This window comes from Callorhinus ursinus, unplaced genomic scaffold (genome assembly GCF_003265705.2).
Source record: "Callorhinus ursinus isolate GAN/ISIS: 27379988/994484 unplaced genomic scaffold, GSC_fseal_2.0 scaffold16, whole genome shotgun sequence".
NCBI classification, from domain to species: Eukaryota; Metazoa; Chordata; class Mammalia; order Carnivora; family Otariidae; genus Callorhinus; species Callorhinus ursinus.
Window position 1 is genome coordinate 1,090,970 of NW_027397078.1, and position 13,697 is coordinate 1,104,666.

The following is a 13,697-nucleotide window of genomic DNA, read 5'->3' on the forward strand; positions in this document are numbered from 1 at the left end:
ATAACCAAAAAATAATAGCAAAAATTCCAAACACTTGGATATCAAACGACAAACTTCTAAATAGTCCAAGGATCAAAGAGGCTGTCTCCCAAAATTTGTGGCATGCAGCTAAAGCAGTGCTTAGGGAGAAATGTATATCATTAAATGCTTCTATTCAAAAAGAAGAAAGGTCTTAAATCAATAACCTGAGCTTCCACCCTAAGAAACTAAAAAAGAAGAGCAAATTAAACCCAAAGCAAAAGGAAACTATAAAAATTGGAGCAGATACCGATAAAACTGAAAAGAGAAAAACAGTAAGAAAATGAATGAAATGAAAACCTGGTTCTTTGAGAAGATCAATAAAATTGATAAACTTCTGGCAAGACTGATAAAAAGAAGACACAAATTACCAAATATCAGGAATGAAAGAGTGAATAATAAGGGAATATAGGAACAACTCTATGCATATAAATTAGACTTAGATGAAATGGACCAATTCCTTGAAAACCACAAACCACAAATCAAAAGTCACCTGAAACAAAACAGGTAACTTGAATAGTCTTATAACCATTAAAGAAATTATATTCTTAGTTAAAATCTTTCAGGAAAAAGAAAAAAAAAAAACTTCAGGCACAAATAACTTCACTTGTAAATTCTACAGAACATTTAAAGAATAAATAACATTAATTCTACATATCTCTTCTAGAAGACAGAAGAGGGAGATATGCTCAAATTATTTTATAAAGTCAGTACCATCCTCATACCAAAACCAAAGACAGTACAAAAAAACAGAAAGAATACTACAGAGAAACACCCATCATAAACACAGATACAAAAATCCTCAACAAAATATCAGCAAATGGAAGTCCAGCAATATTTAAAAAGAATAATACACCAGGACCAAGTGGGGTTTATCCCAGGAATGAGGCTGCTTCAATATTTAAAAATCAACCAACGTAATCTACCATATTAAGTCTAAAACAAATAAAATTGTATCAACAGACGTAGAGGGGAAAAAGCATTTTACAAAATTCAACATCCATTTATGATAAACATACACCAGCAAACTAGGAATGGAAAGTAAATTTCTCAACCTGATCAAGGGTGTCTACAAAAACTCTATGGTTAAGATCATACTAATGGTGAAAGACTAACTGCTTTCTTCCTAAGATCAGGAGCAAGGCAAGGTTGTCCACTCTCACTGTTGCTATTCAACATCATAATAGAAGTCCTATGCACTGCAATAAAACACAAAAATGAAAGTAAAAGCATGCCTATTGGAAAAGAAGAAATAACACTGTCCCCATTTGCAAATGGCATAATTATCTATGTAGCTAATCTCAAAAAAATCTATAAAAACAAAAGAACTCCTAAGAATTAATAAGTTTTAGCAAGGTCATAGAATACGAGGTCAATACACAAATATCAATATTTCATACTAGTAGTATACAAATGGAAAACTACATTTTTTAAAAATGTCATTTACAATACATCTGAAACTAATGATGTACTATATGTTGGCTAGTTGAATTTAAATTAAGAAAAATATCATTTACAGTAGCTCCAAGAAAAGAAAATATTTTGGTATAAATCTTACAAAACATGTACAGGATCTGTATGATAAAAAGAGAGAAATCAAAGAAAACCGAAATAAACGAAAGACATACCACATTCGTGGGTATGGAAGATTCAACACAGAAAAGATGTTAATTCTTTTCAAATTCACCTATAGATGTGTGTTGATGGTCCGCAAGACCACCCCAAGGTACAATGATTCCTAGTCATAGGACTCAGCATATAGTCATACTTATGGCTATGATTTATTATAACAAAAGATAGAAAGCAAAATCAAGTAAATGAGAACATGGGCAAAACTTGCCAAAAACAAGAAACAAGCTTTCAAGAGTCTTATCCCAATAAAGTCACTCAGGATGCACTTAATTCCTCCAGGAATGAGACGTGACAATACATGTAAAGTGCTGTCTACCAGGGAAACTCAGTGCCTAAGATTTTATTGGGAGCTAGTCATGTAAACACTCTCTGCCTAGCATGTACCAAAATTTCAGACTCACAAAAGGAAAGCAGGTGTTCAGAATAAACCACATTGCTTTTTTTTAACTAACATATAACGTATTATTTGTTTCAGGGGTACAGGTCTGTGATTCATCAGTCTTACACAATTCACAGTGCTCACCACAGCACATACCCTCCCCAGTGTTCATCACTAAACCACATTGTTAATACAAAGAGTTTCGGCACAGTTATCATTAAAGGGAGGGTTTTATAAGCACTGTAGGGAACTGTTTACCAGTCAACTTCTCAGATGCCCAGACAAGGGCCAACTTTGCAAACAGGACTTTCTAAGGATAGCAGTATTTGGCCTGTTAACTCTTTTCTGCACAAGATGTAACTCAATTCCAATCAAACTCTCAGCAGGATTTTTTTGGAGATATAAACAAACTGATTCTAAAATTTATATAGAAAAGCAAATGAACTAGAATAACTAAAACAATTATGAAAAAGAAGAATGGAGCTGGACAGATCACATTACCTAGTTTTAAGACTTTCTATAAAACTACAGGAATAAAGACAGTGTGATATTGGCAAAGTGACAGACATAGAGATCAGTAAAACAGAATAAAGTATAGAAATAATAATAGAAATAGATCCACACAAATAAGGTCAACAGATTTTTGGCAAAGATGCAAAAGCGATTTAGTAGGAAAAAAGTATATTTTCCCACAAATGGTGTTAGAACAAATGGAGATACATATGCAAAAAAAAAAAAAAAAAAAAAAAACTTTGACCTCAAAAACCTCATACTATACAAAAATTAACTCAAAATGGATTACAGGGGTGCCTGGGTGGCTCAGATGGTTAAGCGTCTGCCTTCAGCTCAGGTCATGATCCCAGCATCCTGGGATCGAGCCCCGCATCGGGCTCCCTGCTCAGCGGGAAGCCTGCTTCTCCCTCTCCTACTCCCCCTTCTTGTGTTCCCTCTCTCTCTGTCTCTATGTCAAATAAATAAAATTTTTTAAAAAAACTTTAAAAAAAGATGGATTACAGATTTAATGTTAAAACTATGAAACTTTCAGATAAAATATGAGAAAAATACTCATGACCTAGGTTCAGGCAGAGAATTCTTAAAAAGCACAATCCATAACAGAAAACACTGAAAAACTAGACTATAAAAATTAAAAAACAAAAAACAAAACAAAACAACCTTTTGCTCTGTGAAAGACCCAAATAAGAGAATAAAAAGGCTACAGACTGGTAGGATATATTTGTAAATCACATATCCAACATAGAATTTGTATCCAGAATACGTAAAGAACTCTCAATAACTTGATACAAAGAAAATATACTATATATTGGCTAACTGAACATAATACAAAAAAAAAAGAAACTACCCATTTAAGAAATGGGCAAGACTTAAGACACTTGACCAAAGAGGATATATGGATGACAAGTATGATGTTCAACATTATTAGCCCTTGAGGAAATGCAAATTAAAACTATGGTGAGACTCCTCTACCCACCTATTAGATGGCTAAAATTAAAAAATACTAATACCAAGTGCTGACAAGGATACAGAGCAACCAGAACTCTTACACACTACAGGTGGATCTCAAGGGAATTATGGTAAATGACAAAAGTCAATCTCAAAAGGTTATGTACTGTATGATTTCATTTATATATCATTTATGAAATTACAAAGATATAGATGTGAAAACAAATTAGGAGTTCCCAGGAACAGGAAGGGGAGGGGAGGAAGACGGCTGTTGCTATAAAAGGGTAACATGAGGGATCCTTGTAGTAATGGAACAGTTGTGTCTCAACTGTGGTGGTAGGGCTTACAAAATTTTTATGTTTGATAAAACTATACAGACAAAACACACACAACAAATAAATACATGTAAAATTTATGAAATTTAAATAAGGCCTGTAGACCTTAATTATGACACTAATTATCGTTATGTGAAATGTTACCATCGGGAGAAAGTAGGTGAAAGTTACACAGGACTTCCCTATACTGTTTTTTGCAACTTCTTGTGAATCTTATTTCAAAACAAATGTTAAAATTTCGTAGAACTATATACCCAAAAGTCCAATTTACCATTTAAAAATATGAAAATTAAAGTTATAAAAACACTATATATGTTTTCTAGAACTGTGATTCTCTATCAAAAGGTGTACATTAACATCACTTGTGGAGGGGCGCCTGGGTGGCTCAGATGGTTGGGCGTCTGCCTTTGGCTCGGGTCATGATCTCGGGGTCCTGGGATTGAGCCCCACATTGGGCTCCCTGCTCAGCAGGGATCCTGTTTCTCCCTCTGCCTGCCACTCCCCCTGCTTGTGCTCTCTCTCTGACAAGTAAAATCTTAAAAAAAAAAAAAAAATCACTTGTGGAGCTTTATAAAAATACATGTGCCCCTTTACCCAAAAAATACAAAAACACTAATTCAAAGGGATACATGCACCCCTATGTTTACTGCAGCATTACTTACAATAGCCAAACTGTGGAAGCAGCCCAAGTGTCCATCGATAGATGAATGGATAAAGAAGATATAGTATATATAATGGAATATTATTCAGCCATACAAAAGAATGAAATCTTGCTGTTTGCAACAACATGGATGGAGCTAGAGAGTATGATGTTAAGTGAAGTAAGTCCATCAGAGAAAGACAAATACCGTATGATCTTACTCATATGAGGAATTTAAGAAACGAAACAAAAGAGTAAAGGGAAAAAAAGAGAGAAAGGCAAACCAAGAAACAGACTCTAACTATAGAGAACTAACTGATGGTTACAAGAGGGGAGGTGGGGGGGGGATGGGTGAAATAGGTGATGGAGATTAAGGAGTACACTTACCATGATGAATAAAGGAATAAAAAATTCTTTAAAAAAAACAGAAAATATATATATGTGCCTGGGCCACACCCCCACAATTCTGATTTGATAGTATGGGATGGGACCTGGGCATCTGTGATTCTATGATCCATGCACTAGAGGTGCGCCCCTAAAGTAGATGACCACCACTTAAAGTGGAGGAATAATATACACACACAAATATTAACTGTGGTTGTGAGTTGTGGGATCACAGGTAATTATATAATTTATTACTTTGCTATAACAAATGCAAGTTTTTGTGCAATATAAATAACAAAAGCTTTTTTAAAAGATTCAGTTCATCATTCCAGCTAGTAGATATTTTATCTCTGATATCCATTTATTTCCTATCCCTATTCCTAGTCTCACGCCATGCAATATTTGATGAGTTTATCTTTTCTGTTCTCATTTACATCACTAATAAAAATGTTGATTAGAACAAAGTCCACTGGCAATCTTCCAGAAGTCTCCTTCTAGCTTAATAGTGATCAGCAATCTTTGGGATCAGCTTTATTTACGTAAGATCTACCCAAATTCTACTCTTTCTTTTTAAAGATTTATTTATTTATTTGAGAGGGTGGGGGAAAGAGGGGCAGAGGGAAAAGGAGAGAGAGAATCTCAAGCAGACTCCCAGCTAAACGTGGAGCCCAAGGCAGGGCCTAATCTCCCCATCCTGAGATCATGACCTGATCCAAAACCAAGAGTTGGACACTCAACTGACTGAGCCACCCAGACACCCCCAAATTACACTCTTATCTAATTTATTATTATTTTCATAAGATGAGAGGCATTTTCATGCTTTATTGATATCCAATAAATCGTGTCTACCACATTTTCCTGGTCTGTTACTTCAAAGTGACCCTGAACCACTCCTCTGGTACTGAATAAAGGATATTAAACTATATTACCTTTTATTCCTAATTATATAGTTAAGACTCTTCTGGGCATAGCCTATGCCTTATATTTTCTTGCAAACTCCATTGCAAGCCATTCAATTCCATTCATTCAATAAATATTTATTGACACTCCACTATGTGCCAGGTACTATTCTGGACTCTCCTTCCTTTGTGTAAAATGATAATTAAGTATTCATAGCACTATTCCCTCAACATCCAACCCTGGACAAATAGCTACCTGCCATGTCTGGTCCTGCCATGTCTGCCACACTGTCCCTCCTATCACCGATCTCACCCAAAGCTTGAAAGACTTTGTCACTGACCCCTATCCAAATCACTAAATAGACTTTTACAAAATTTTGAGAATGATTAAACTACCATACCGTCGTTGCCTCTTCTAGAAATAGTCTCTCCTTCCGCTGGGTTCTCACAGTATCTTATATATAACATTCTTACGGTACCTAGTATATTCTACTTTTTATTGTACTCATATCTGTCTGCATGTCTTATCTTGCCCCCTAGATCATAAGCTCCCTGAAGGCAGGAACCGTGGCTCAGCTCTGTAGACCCAGAAAATTTTTACCATGCTTGGCATCTGGTGATACTGAATGAATAATCAATAAAGAGAAGAGCAGCCCCTTAAAGCAGCAGTTGTCAGGCTTACCTGCACCTCTACCAACCAGTCCACAAGAATGGCCCTCATGCAACTGCTGATGTCAGTCTGCCTGTTCATGTATTTTTTAAGTATGAACTTTTCCTGGCAGCAATAAAAAAGAAATATTAATCCATAAACTCTTCTTATAGTTCAAAAATTGTAACTTAGGAAAAAAATACTTGCAACTAATTATCTCAGAAAAAGGAACTGTAACAACATAATTAACTTCTTCAGTTTTAACTCATTATTTTCAGCTGGTATCAGATAGGGGCCGATCAAAGTCTCCTTTTCCAGACAAGTTCTAGTTATCCTTGGGAAATGGATGCACATCATATTCAAGTGTCAGGGTGGATATGGAGGAGTCCAGGGGGAATATGGAATATGGACAGGAACACACCTATGACTATAGATGAATATCAAAGAGGTTCTGCCCCTTCTTTGCAATTCAATCTGAAGCACAATGCCATGCTGTGTAGAGCAGTGGTTCACAAACTTTAACACATATACCACCTGGGGATCTTTAAAATTCACATTCTAATTTATAAGGTCTGGGTGGGGCTAGGTTCCTGCATTTCTAACAAGATCCCAAGTAAAGCTGACACTGCTGAGCTAAGGCCCATACTTGCAGTATACCAAATTATCCCTTACTTCCTCCAAGCTACACTAGAAAAAGTGAAGGGTCTGGAGTCAGTAAATCAAATGTTATGTCTCTAAAGACAAGATATTCATCCTCCCTCTTATGCATGGCCTGCTAAAATTTTAGTTGGTAGATAATCTTGGTCCCATCTGTTCCGTTTAGAGAGAGAAAGAGAAGAAAATTTGGAATCAATGAATTTTAGTGGTCAAGGAGACTGGCTGATTTTAAAGGAGGAAGAAAATGTCACCAGGTTGGAGAGTGATTCTACATATGATGCCAGAAACTTGCATAGGGAAGGGAAAAGATCTCAAAGAGCAGCCACTCAGAAGAAGACTATTTTTGTGTCTGAGACTGTCTCCTCAACAATTAGAGGCACAGGCTTATGGTCTTCAAGGTAATCAGACTTTTAGCCCATATCCCAGCTCTACCATATACTAGTTGTGTGATTCTGAGCAGTTTCTCCAATCTATAAAAAGGAGATAATAATACATACCATCATGAAGTTATTGGGAGAATTAAACAAGATAATGTCTATAAACCCCTTAGTCTCAATGTCTAACTTATGGTAAGCTACCAGTTGATGTCAGTTGTTGCTATTATTTTAATCATCATCATTACCTCCCCTTTCAACTTGCATTTGAAGGACGGAATGATGAGGAAATGAGACCTAGAAATCCTTCCCCTCCAACAGCCACCTACATACCTCTCTCTCTTTCATGTAACTGAAGATATCCTTGGCATATATTGGGTTGAAAAATGGATCACTGTGGTTCTTGTCAATATCCTCCAATGGGGCTACCTGCTTGGAAATCACCAAAAAGATATTAGGAGAAAAATTCCAAGGAAGGCTTAGCACACACACATAAAGGATATACTTCTTTCTTCCCACTGTCATCTTCTGCTAAGGTTCCTCAAGCCTCATACATCCTGGGCCACAACAGAGCACCCCTTGGTCCTTCAATCCTCATACTGCCAAGTGACCATGAAATGTTTAGTCCTTCTTGTACATGCCTGCTCTGCCCTAGGAACTAGGCACCATTTTCACAGGTAAGTTCAAGACTCTCCAGGAAAAACACTCTTATTTTACTATTTCAAATTATGTCACGTATCTTAAGTCACTTGTTTTGTCCCAATGCTTTGATCTAACCCAATTCATCTTCTTGGTAGCCTTTTCCTCCCTTCTACACCTCTACCCAGTTTGTTTTGCCTACAAGAGGGGTATTTCTCCTCCTGCTTGCCAAATCTCATTCCTTCGTCCTTCCAATTTTCAACTTAAATACCATCTTCCTTGGGAGATGCCTCTGTAGACTTTACTCATCTTTGACTGGAGTCCACTGCAATGCAGATTGCAATTACTAAGAAAGGCAATTTACACACACACACACACACACACACACACACACACACACACACACAATATTCTAGATCCTTGTGGGTATTCCTGGAATAAATAATTTCTAATTGTTTGGGTGTATTTCTATGCCAATCAGAAAGTCAAGAGATCCCACAAGGACAACCTGATTTACTATAGCTTACTATATCCAGACCAATTGCTTAGGAAGGCAAAAAAAAAATCTCTTTGCTAGCAGCCACCAGAGGACAACAAAGAACACATCATCTAATTTAAGAAGAAAGAGAACAGGATACCTCCTTCTGTGACCTCTTGCCCCAAGATGAGGAAGGTTTATTGGAACTGGATTCACAAGCACTGGACTTGCTTGTGATATTGAACTTGCCCACACTGGACAGGCCTGTTCTGGGTTCAGGGGCAGTGCTGGACACATATGAGCTGGTTTCAACTTGGAGGATCAAGAAATCTTTGAGAGAGTTATCTTCCTTTTGGGTGGGATTCTCTTGCAAGGCCAATGGCTCCTTCAGGGACAACTCCATCCCAGTGGTGGGTTTCTCATTCAAGGCAAATGTCTCCTTGACATGGAACATCTTGTTGAGGGTAGGTTTCTCCTGAAAGGACAATGGCTCCTTGAAGAAGGTCTCCTTCTCCCTGCTGGGCTTCTCCTGCAAGGCCAAGGGCCCCCTCAGGGTAGCTTCTTCTTCAACTGTGGGATTCTCTTGCAAGGCCAAGGACTCCCTTGGGATGGTCCCCTCAATGCTGGGCTTCTGAAAAGCCAGTGGTTGCTTAATAAAGGACTCTTCATTGGTGATATTCTCTTGCAAGGCCAAATGCTTCTTCAAGAGGAACACTTCTCCCTGAGCAATGGGTTTCTTCTTTAAAGATAATTGCTTCTCAATGCTTGTTGCCACCTCAGTGGAGAGCTCCTCCTGCAGAACCAATGGTTTATTTAAAAGGGATTCCTCTTCAGTAGTGCACTTCTCCTGCAAAGCCAACAGCTTCTTCAAAGAATCCTCTTTGGTATCAGTCTTCTTCTGCAAGCCCAAAGCCTTCCAGAAGAGGGACTCATCTTTGCTGGTAGGTTTAACATGCAATGAAAATGGCTCCTGAGAAAGGAATTCCTCCTCAGTAGTAGGTTTCTCCTCTAAGGTCACTGGTTCCTTAATATACGATTCTTCTTCAGTGGTGGTCTTTTCTGGCAAGGCCAATGGCTTAGTTGAGAGGGACACCTCCTGCAGAGTGGTGTGCTTCTCTTTCAATACAGGTGGATCCTGGAAGAGGAACTCCTTTTCAGTTATAGACTTTCTATTAAAGGGCAATAGCTTCTTAAAGAGTGACTCTTCTTCAGAGGTGGTCTTCTCTGAGACCAGCGGCTTCTTTAAGAGGAACATCTTCCCTTGCATGAATTGCTTTTTCTTTAAAGATAACGGTGTCTTGGTAAGGATTTCCTCCTCAGTTGAAGACTTCTTCCTAAGTGACAAGGACTCCTTATCTTTGCTAATCATATTCTGAAAGTCCAACAGTTCTTGGCAGATGGACATCATTATTTGAGAGGCACACTTTTTCTCCTTTAAAGATAAAGGCTCCTTGGTAGAGACTGCCTCATCTGTGGTATGTTTCTTCCTAAAGGGAACTGGTTCCCTAAGAAATTCATCTTCACCATCAACATTCTCCTGCAATGCCCCTGGCTTCTTCAAAAGAGCCACCTCCCCATGTGTGGTATGCTTCTCTTGCAACATAGGTGATTCCTTGAAGAGAGACTCCTCCTCGGTGGTAGACTTCTTTTTAAAGGACAACTTCTCTCCAGAGATGGCCTGCAATACTAGTGGCTTCTTCAAGCAGGACACCTTGCCCTGACTAATACACTTTTTCTTCTTTAAAGATAATAGCATCTTGGTGGGGGTTGCCTCCTCAATGGTACGTTTCTTCTTAAAAGCCAAAGGCTCCTTTAAAAGTGACTCCTCCTCAGTTAGAGTCTTTTGCAAGGTCAAGGCCTTCTTCAAGATGGACACCTCCTCCTGAGTGGTGTGCTCCTCTTGCAATGTGGGTGGCTCATGGAAAAGGGACTCCTCAGTGGTGTCCTTCTTCTTAGGGGACCGTGGCTCCTTAACGAATGACTTCTCTCCAGAGGTGATCTTTTGCAATGCTAGTGGCTTCTTCAAGTGGTACATCTTCCCCTGAATGGTACACTTCTTCTTTACAGGTAATGGTTTCTTGGTGGGGTTTGTCTCCTTGGTAGTACGTTTCTTCCTAAGGGACATTGGCTCCATAAGATATTTATCCTTACCGTCCTTCTCCTCCTGCAATGCCTGTGGCTTCTTCAAGAGGACCACCTCCCCACCAGTGGTGTGCTTCTCTTGCAATGCAGATGGCTCCTGGAAGAGAGACTCCAATGGCTCCTTAATGAGTGCCTTCTCTCCAGAGGTGGTCTTCTGCAATTCTAATGGCTTTTTCAAGTGAGCCAACTTCCCTTGAATAGTACACTTCTTTAAAGATAATGGCCTCAAGGTGAAGGTTGCCTCCTTGCTAGTAGGTTTCTTCTTGAAAGCCAGTGGCTCCTTAATGAGGGACTCCTCTTCAGAGGTGGTCTTCTGAAATACTAGTGGTTTCTCCATATGGGACACCTCCCCCTGAGCGGCATACTTCTTCTTCTTCCTTAAAGATAACACCTTCTTGGTGGGGGTTGCCTCCTCTGTTTTAGGCTTCTTTCTAAAGTCTGTTGGCTCCATAAAGAAGGAATCCCCTTCAACAGTGATGTCCTGCAAAGCCAAATCCCCCTGATATGTACACATCTTCTTTAAAGATAATGTTCCTTTGGTGATGGCTGCCTCCTCAGTTTTATGCTTCTTGCCAAAAGTCATTGGCTCTACAACAAACTCATCAGTGTTGTCAGCTTCCTCCTGTAAGGATGGTGGCTTCTCCATGAAGGATACCTCCCCCTGATTTGTGGACTTCTTTAAAGATAATGACCTCTTGAAAAGGCTTGTATCCTCAGTGGTGAGTTCCTCTTTTAAAATTAATGGCTTTTTGAAAAATGATACCTCCTCAGTAGTGGTTGTTTTAGAGATGGTAGGTATCTCCAGAATGAGTGGTTTCTCCATAATATTTGGTACCAAGGCAGTAGAGACTACTACTGGTGAGGGTTCCAGCTTATAACTGTAAAGGAAACAATATCTGATTAGGAAGAATGTAGTTCCTAGACTCCTCACCAACCATCTCATTTTGTTGCTATATTTATAAAAGGGGAAAGGACTTCAACCTCAAGTGACAGATTAAAGGGTAAAAATCAATGGGTACCATAGTGAATCAACAAAGCACACTATATAGTTTCTATGGCCTAGGTCCTCACACTTTTCTGAAAAATTTCCCCTAAAATCCAGGTTATACTTTACTAAATATGAATTATTTCCTTTATTCATATATAAAGTCTTTATTCTAATACCACATTGTATGAGTTATCTGTTATTGTATCAATCTCCCTCACTAGCTGCATTTATTTATCTTTGTCTATCAGCACCAGGCATCTGGTAAAATGTAGGCTGAAATTAATATTGTTTGAAGGCTTATGAGAAAATTATGAGAGAGAAGCTTATGAAGGCTTAGAAAGGTGGGCTGGTACTTAATGTTGGTGGTATCTAACCACATCCCCTTCAACCTAAGCTATTCATGAGATACCTTCCCAAAGGAGAGAATAAAAAGACCACAATAGACATTTGTTCACATGGGTCAGATTCAAAGCTTTGTTTTGAACAGGACTGCACATCCAATTAGTAACTAACCTAGTGTGACCAAATCACTGGAGGACTAGAAATTAGAATAAGAGAAATTGAAGGCAAATACAACCATCAGTCTGAACAAGAGTGAATGCCCCCAAAAGTAGATATCATATGATTCCATTTATATGAAATGTCCAGAATAGACATACCCATAGAGGTGTACCCACAAAAGAAAGTGGATTGGCAGTTGCCTGTGGCTGGAAAGGGGCAGGGAAGGGGTGGGTAAAAGGGGGGACCTGGGAAAAGAAAGGGACTACTAACAGGTTCAAGTTTTTGGGGGGGTGTTGAAAAGTTCTAAAATTAAATAGTGGTGATGGCTGTAAAACTCTATGAATATAATTTAAAAACCACTGTATTGTTTTAAAAAAAAAAAAAAAGGAAGTACCTGGAGAGGTTCCACATGGCCAGATAGATTCCAGGTCCCCCCTGATGAGAATTTTTAAAGGTAGTCTCCAGATAATCTAGTTATGATAAAGAGTATGTCTTCTAGAGCTAACCTGCCTGGATTCAAATCCTGGCTCCTCCACCTACTGGCTGGGTGACCTTGGGCAAGTTAACTGTCTGTGCTTCACTTTTTTCACCTATACAATGGGGATATTACCTCTTTATAGGGTTGTTGTGAAAATTTGATTACTTAATATGCAATAAAAACATGTAAAACAAAGAATAGTTCAAAACTAACTGTATGCCAATAAATCAGGTAACTTAGATGAAATGGACAAATTCCTAAGAAGACACAAACTAGGGCGCCTGGGTGGCTCAGTTGGTTAAGCAACTGCCTTCAGCTCAGGTCATGATCCTGGAGTCCCGGGATCGAGTCCCACATCGGGCCCCCTGCCAAGCAGGGAGTCTGCTTCTCCCTCTGACCCTCTTCCCTCCCATGCTCTCTCTCTCTCACTCTCTCTCAAATAAATAAATAAAATCTTTAAAAAAAAAAAAAAGAAGAAGAAGACACAAACTACCAAAACTGATTTAAAAAGAAAATAGAAAATCTGAGTAGACCTATAACAACCAAAAACATTGAATTAATATAAAAACTACCCACAAAGAAAAGTCCAGGCCCAGATGGTTTTGCTGGAGAATTCTACCAAACATCTAAAGAAGAATTACTACCAGTTCCCCATAAACAACCCCAAGAAATAGAAGATATGAGAACAGTTACCAACTCATTCTATGAAGCCAGTATTACTCGATACCAAAAACAAAGTTATCACAAGAAAATTATAGTCTGGTATCTCTGAAAAATATAGGTGCAAAAATCCCCCACAAATACTAGCAAACCAAATCCGGCAACACATAAAAGTATTATACGCCATGACCAAGTGGGATTTGTCCCAGGAATACAAGGTTAGTTTAACATCCAAAAATCAATTCATGTATCAAGCCATATTAATGGAATAAAAAACAAAAGCCACATGATCATCTCAATAGATCCAGAAAAATCATTTGACAAAATACAACACCCTTTCATGATAAAGGACTCAAAAGACTAGGAATAGAAAGGAGATTCCT

At 38.4% G+C, this 13,697-nt stretch overlaps 1 protein-coding gene across 11 annotated transcripts in view; it reads right to left on the minus strand.

The window, feature by feature from the left end:
- The window catches only part of CCNB3 (cyclin B3), a 63,316-nt gene that overhangs the window by 16,539 nt on the left and 33,080 nt on the right, over positions 1-13,697 (minus strand). For 8 of the 11 annotated variants that reach the window (XM_025857797.2, XM_073901805.1, XM_073901806.1 and 5 more), the window contains 3 exons: positions 8,706-11,565; positions 7,762-7,860; positions 6,431-6,523 (listed from right to left, as the gene is read on the minus strand). In XM_025857797.2, coding sequence (XP_025713582.1) covers positions 6,431-6,523; positions 7,762-7,860; positions 8,706-11,565 — 3,052 coding nt within the window. The remainder of the gene's footprint in view (positions 1-6,430; positions 6,524-7,761; positions 7,861-8,705; positions 11,566-13,697) is intronic. The other 3 variants (XM_073901808.1, XM_073901809.1, XM_073901810.1) reach the window with 3 other exon arrangements.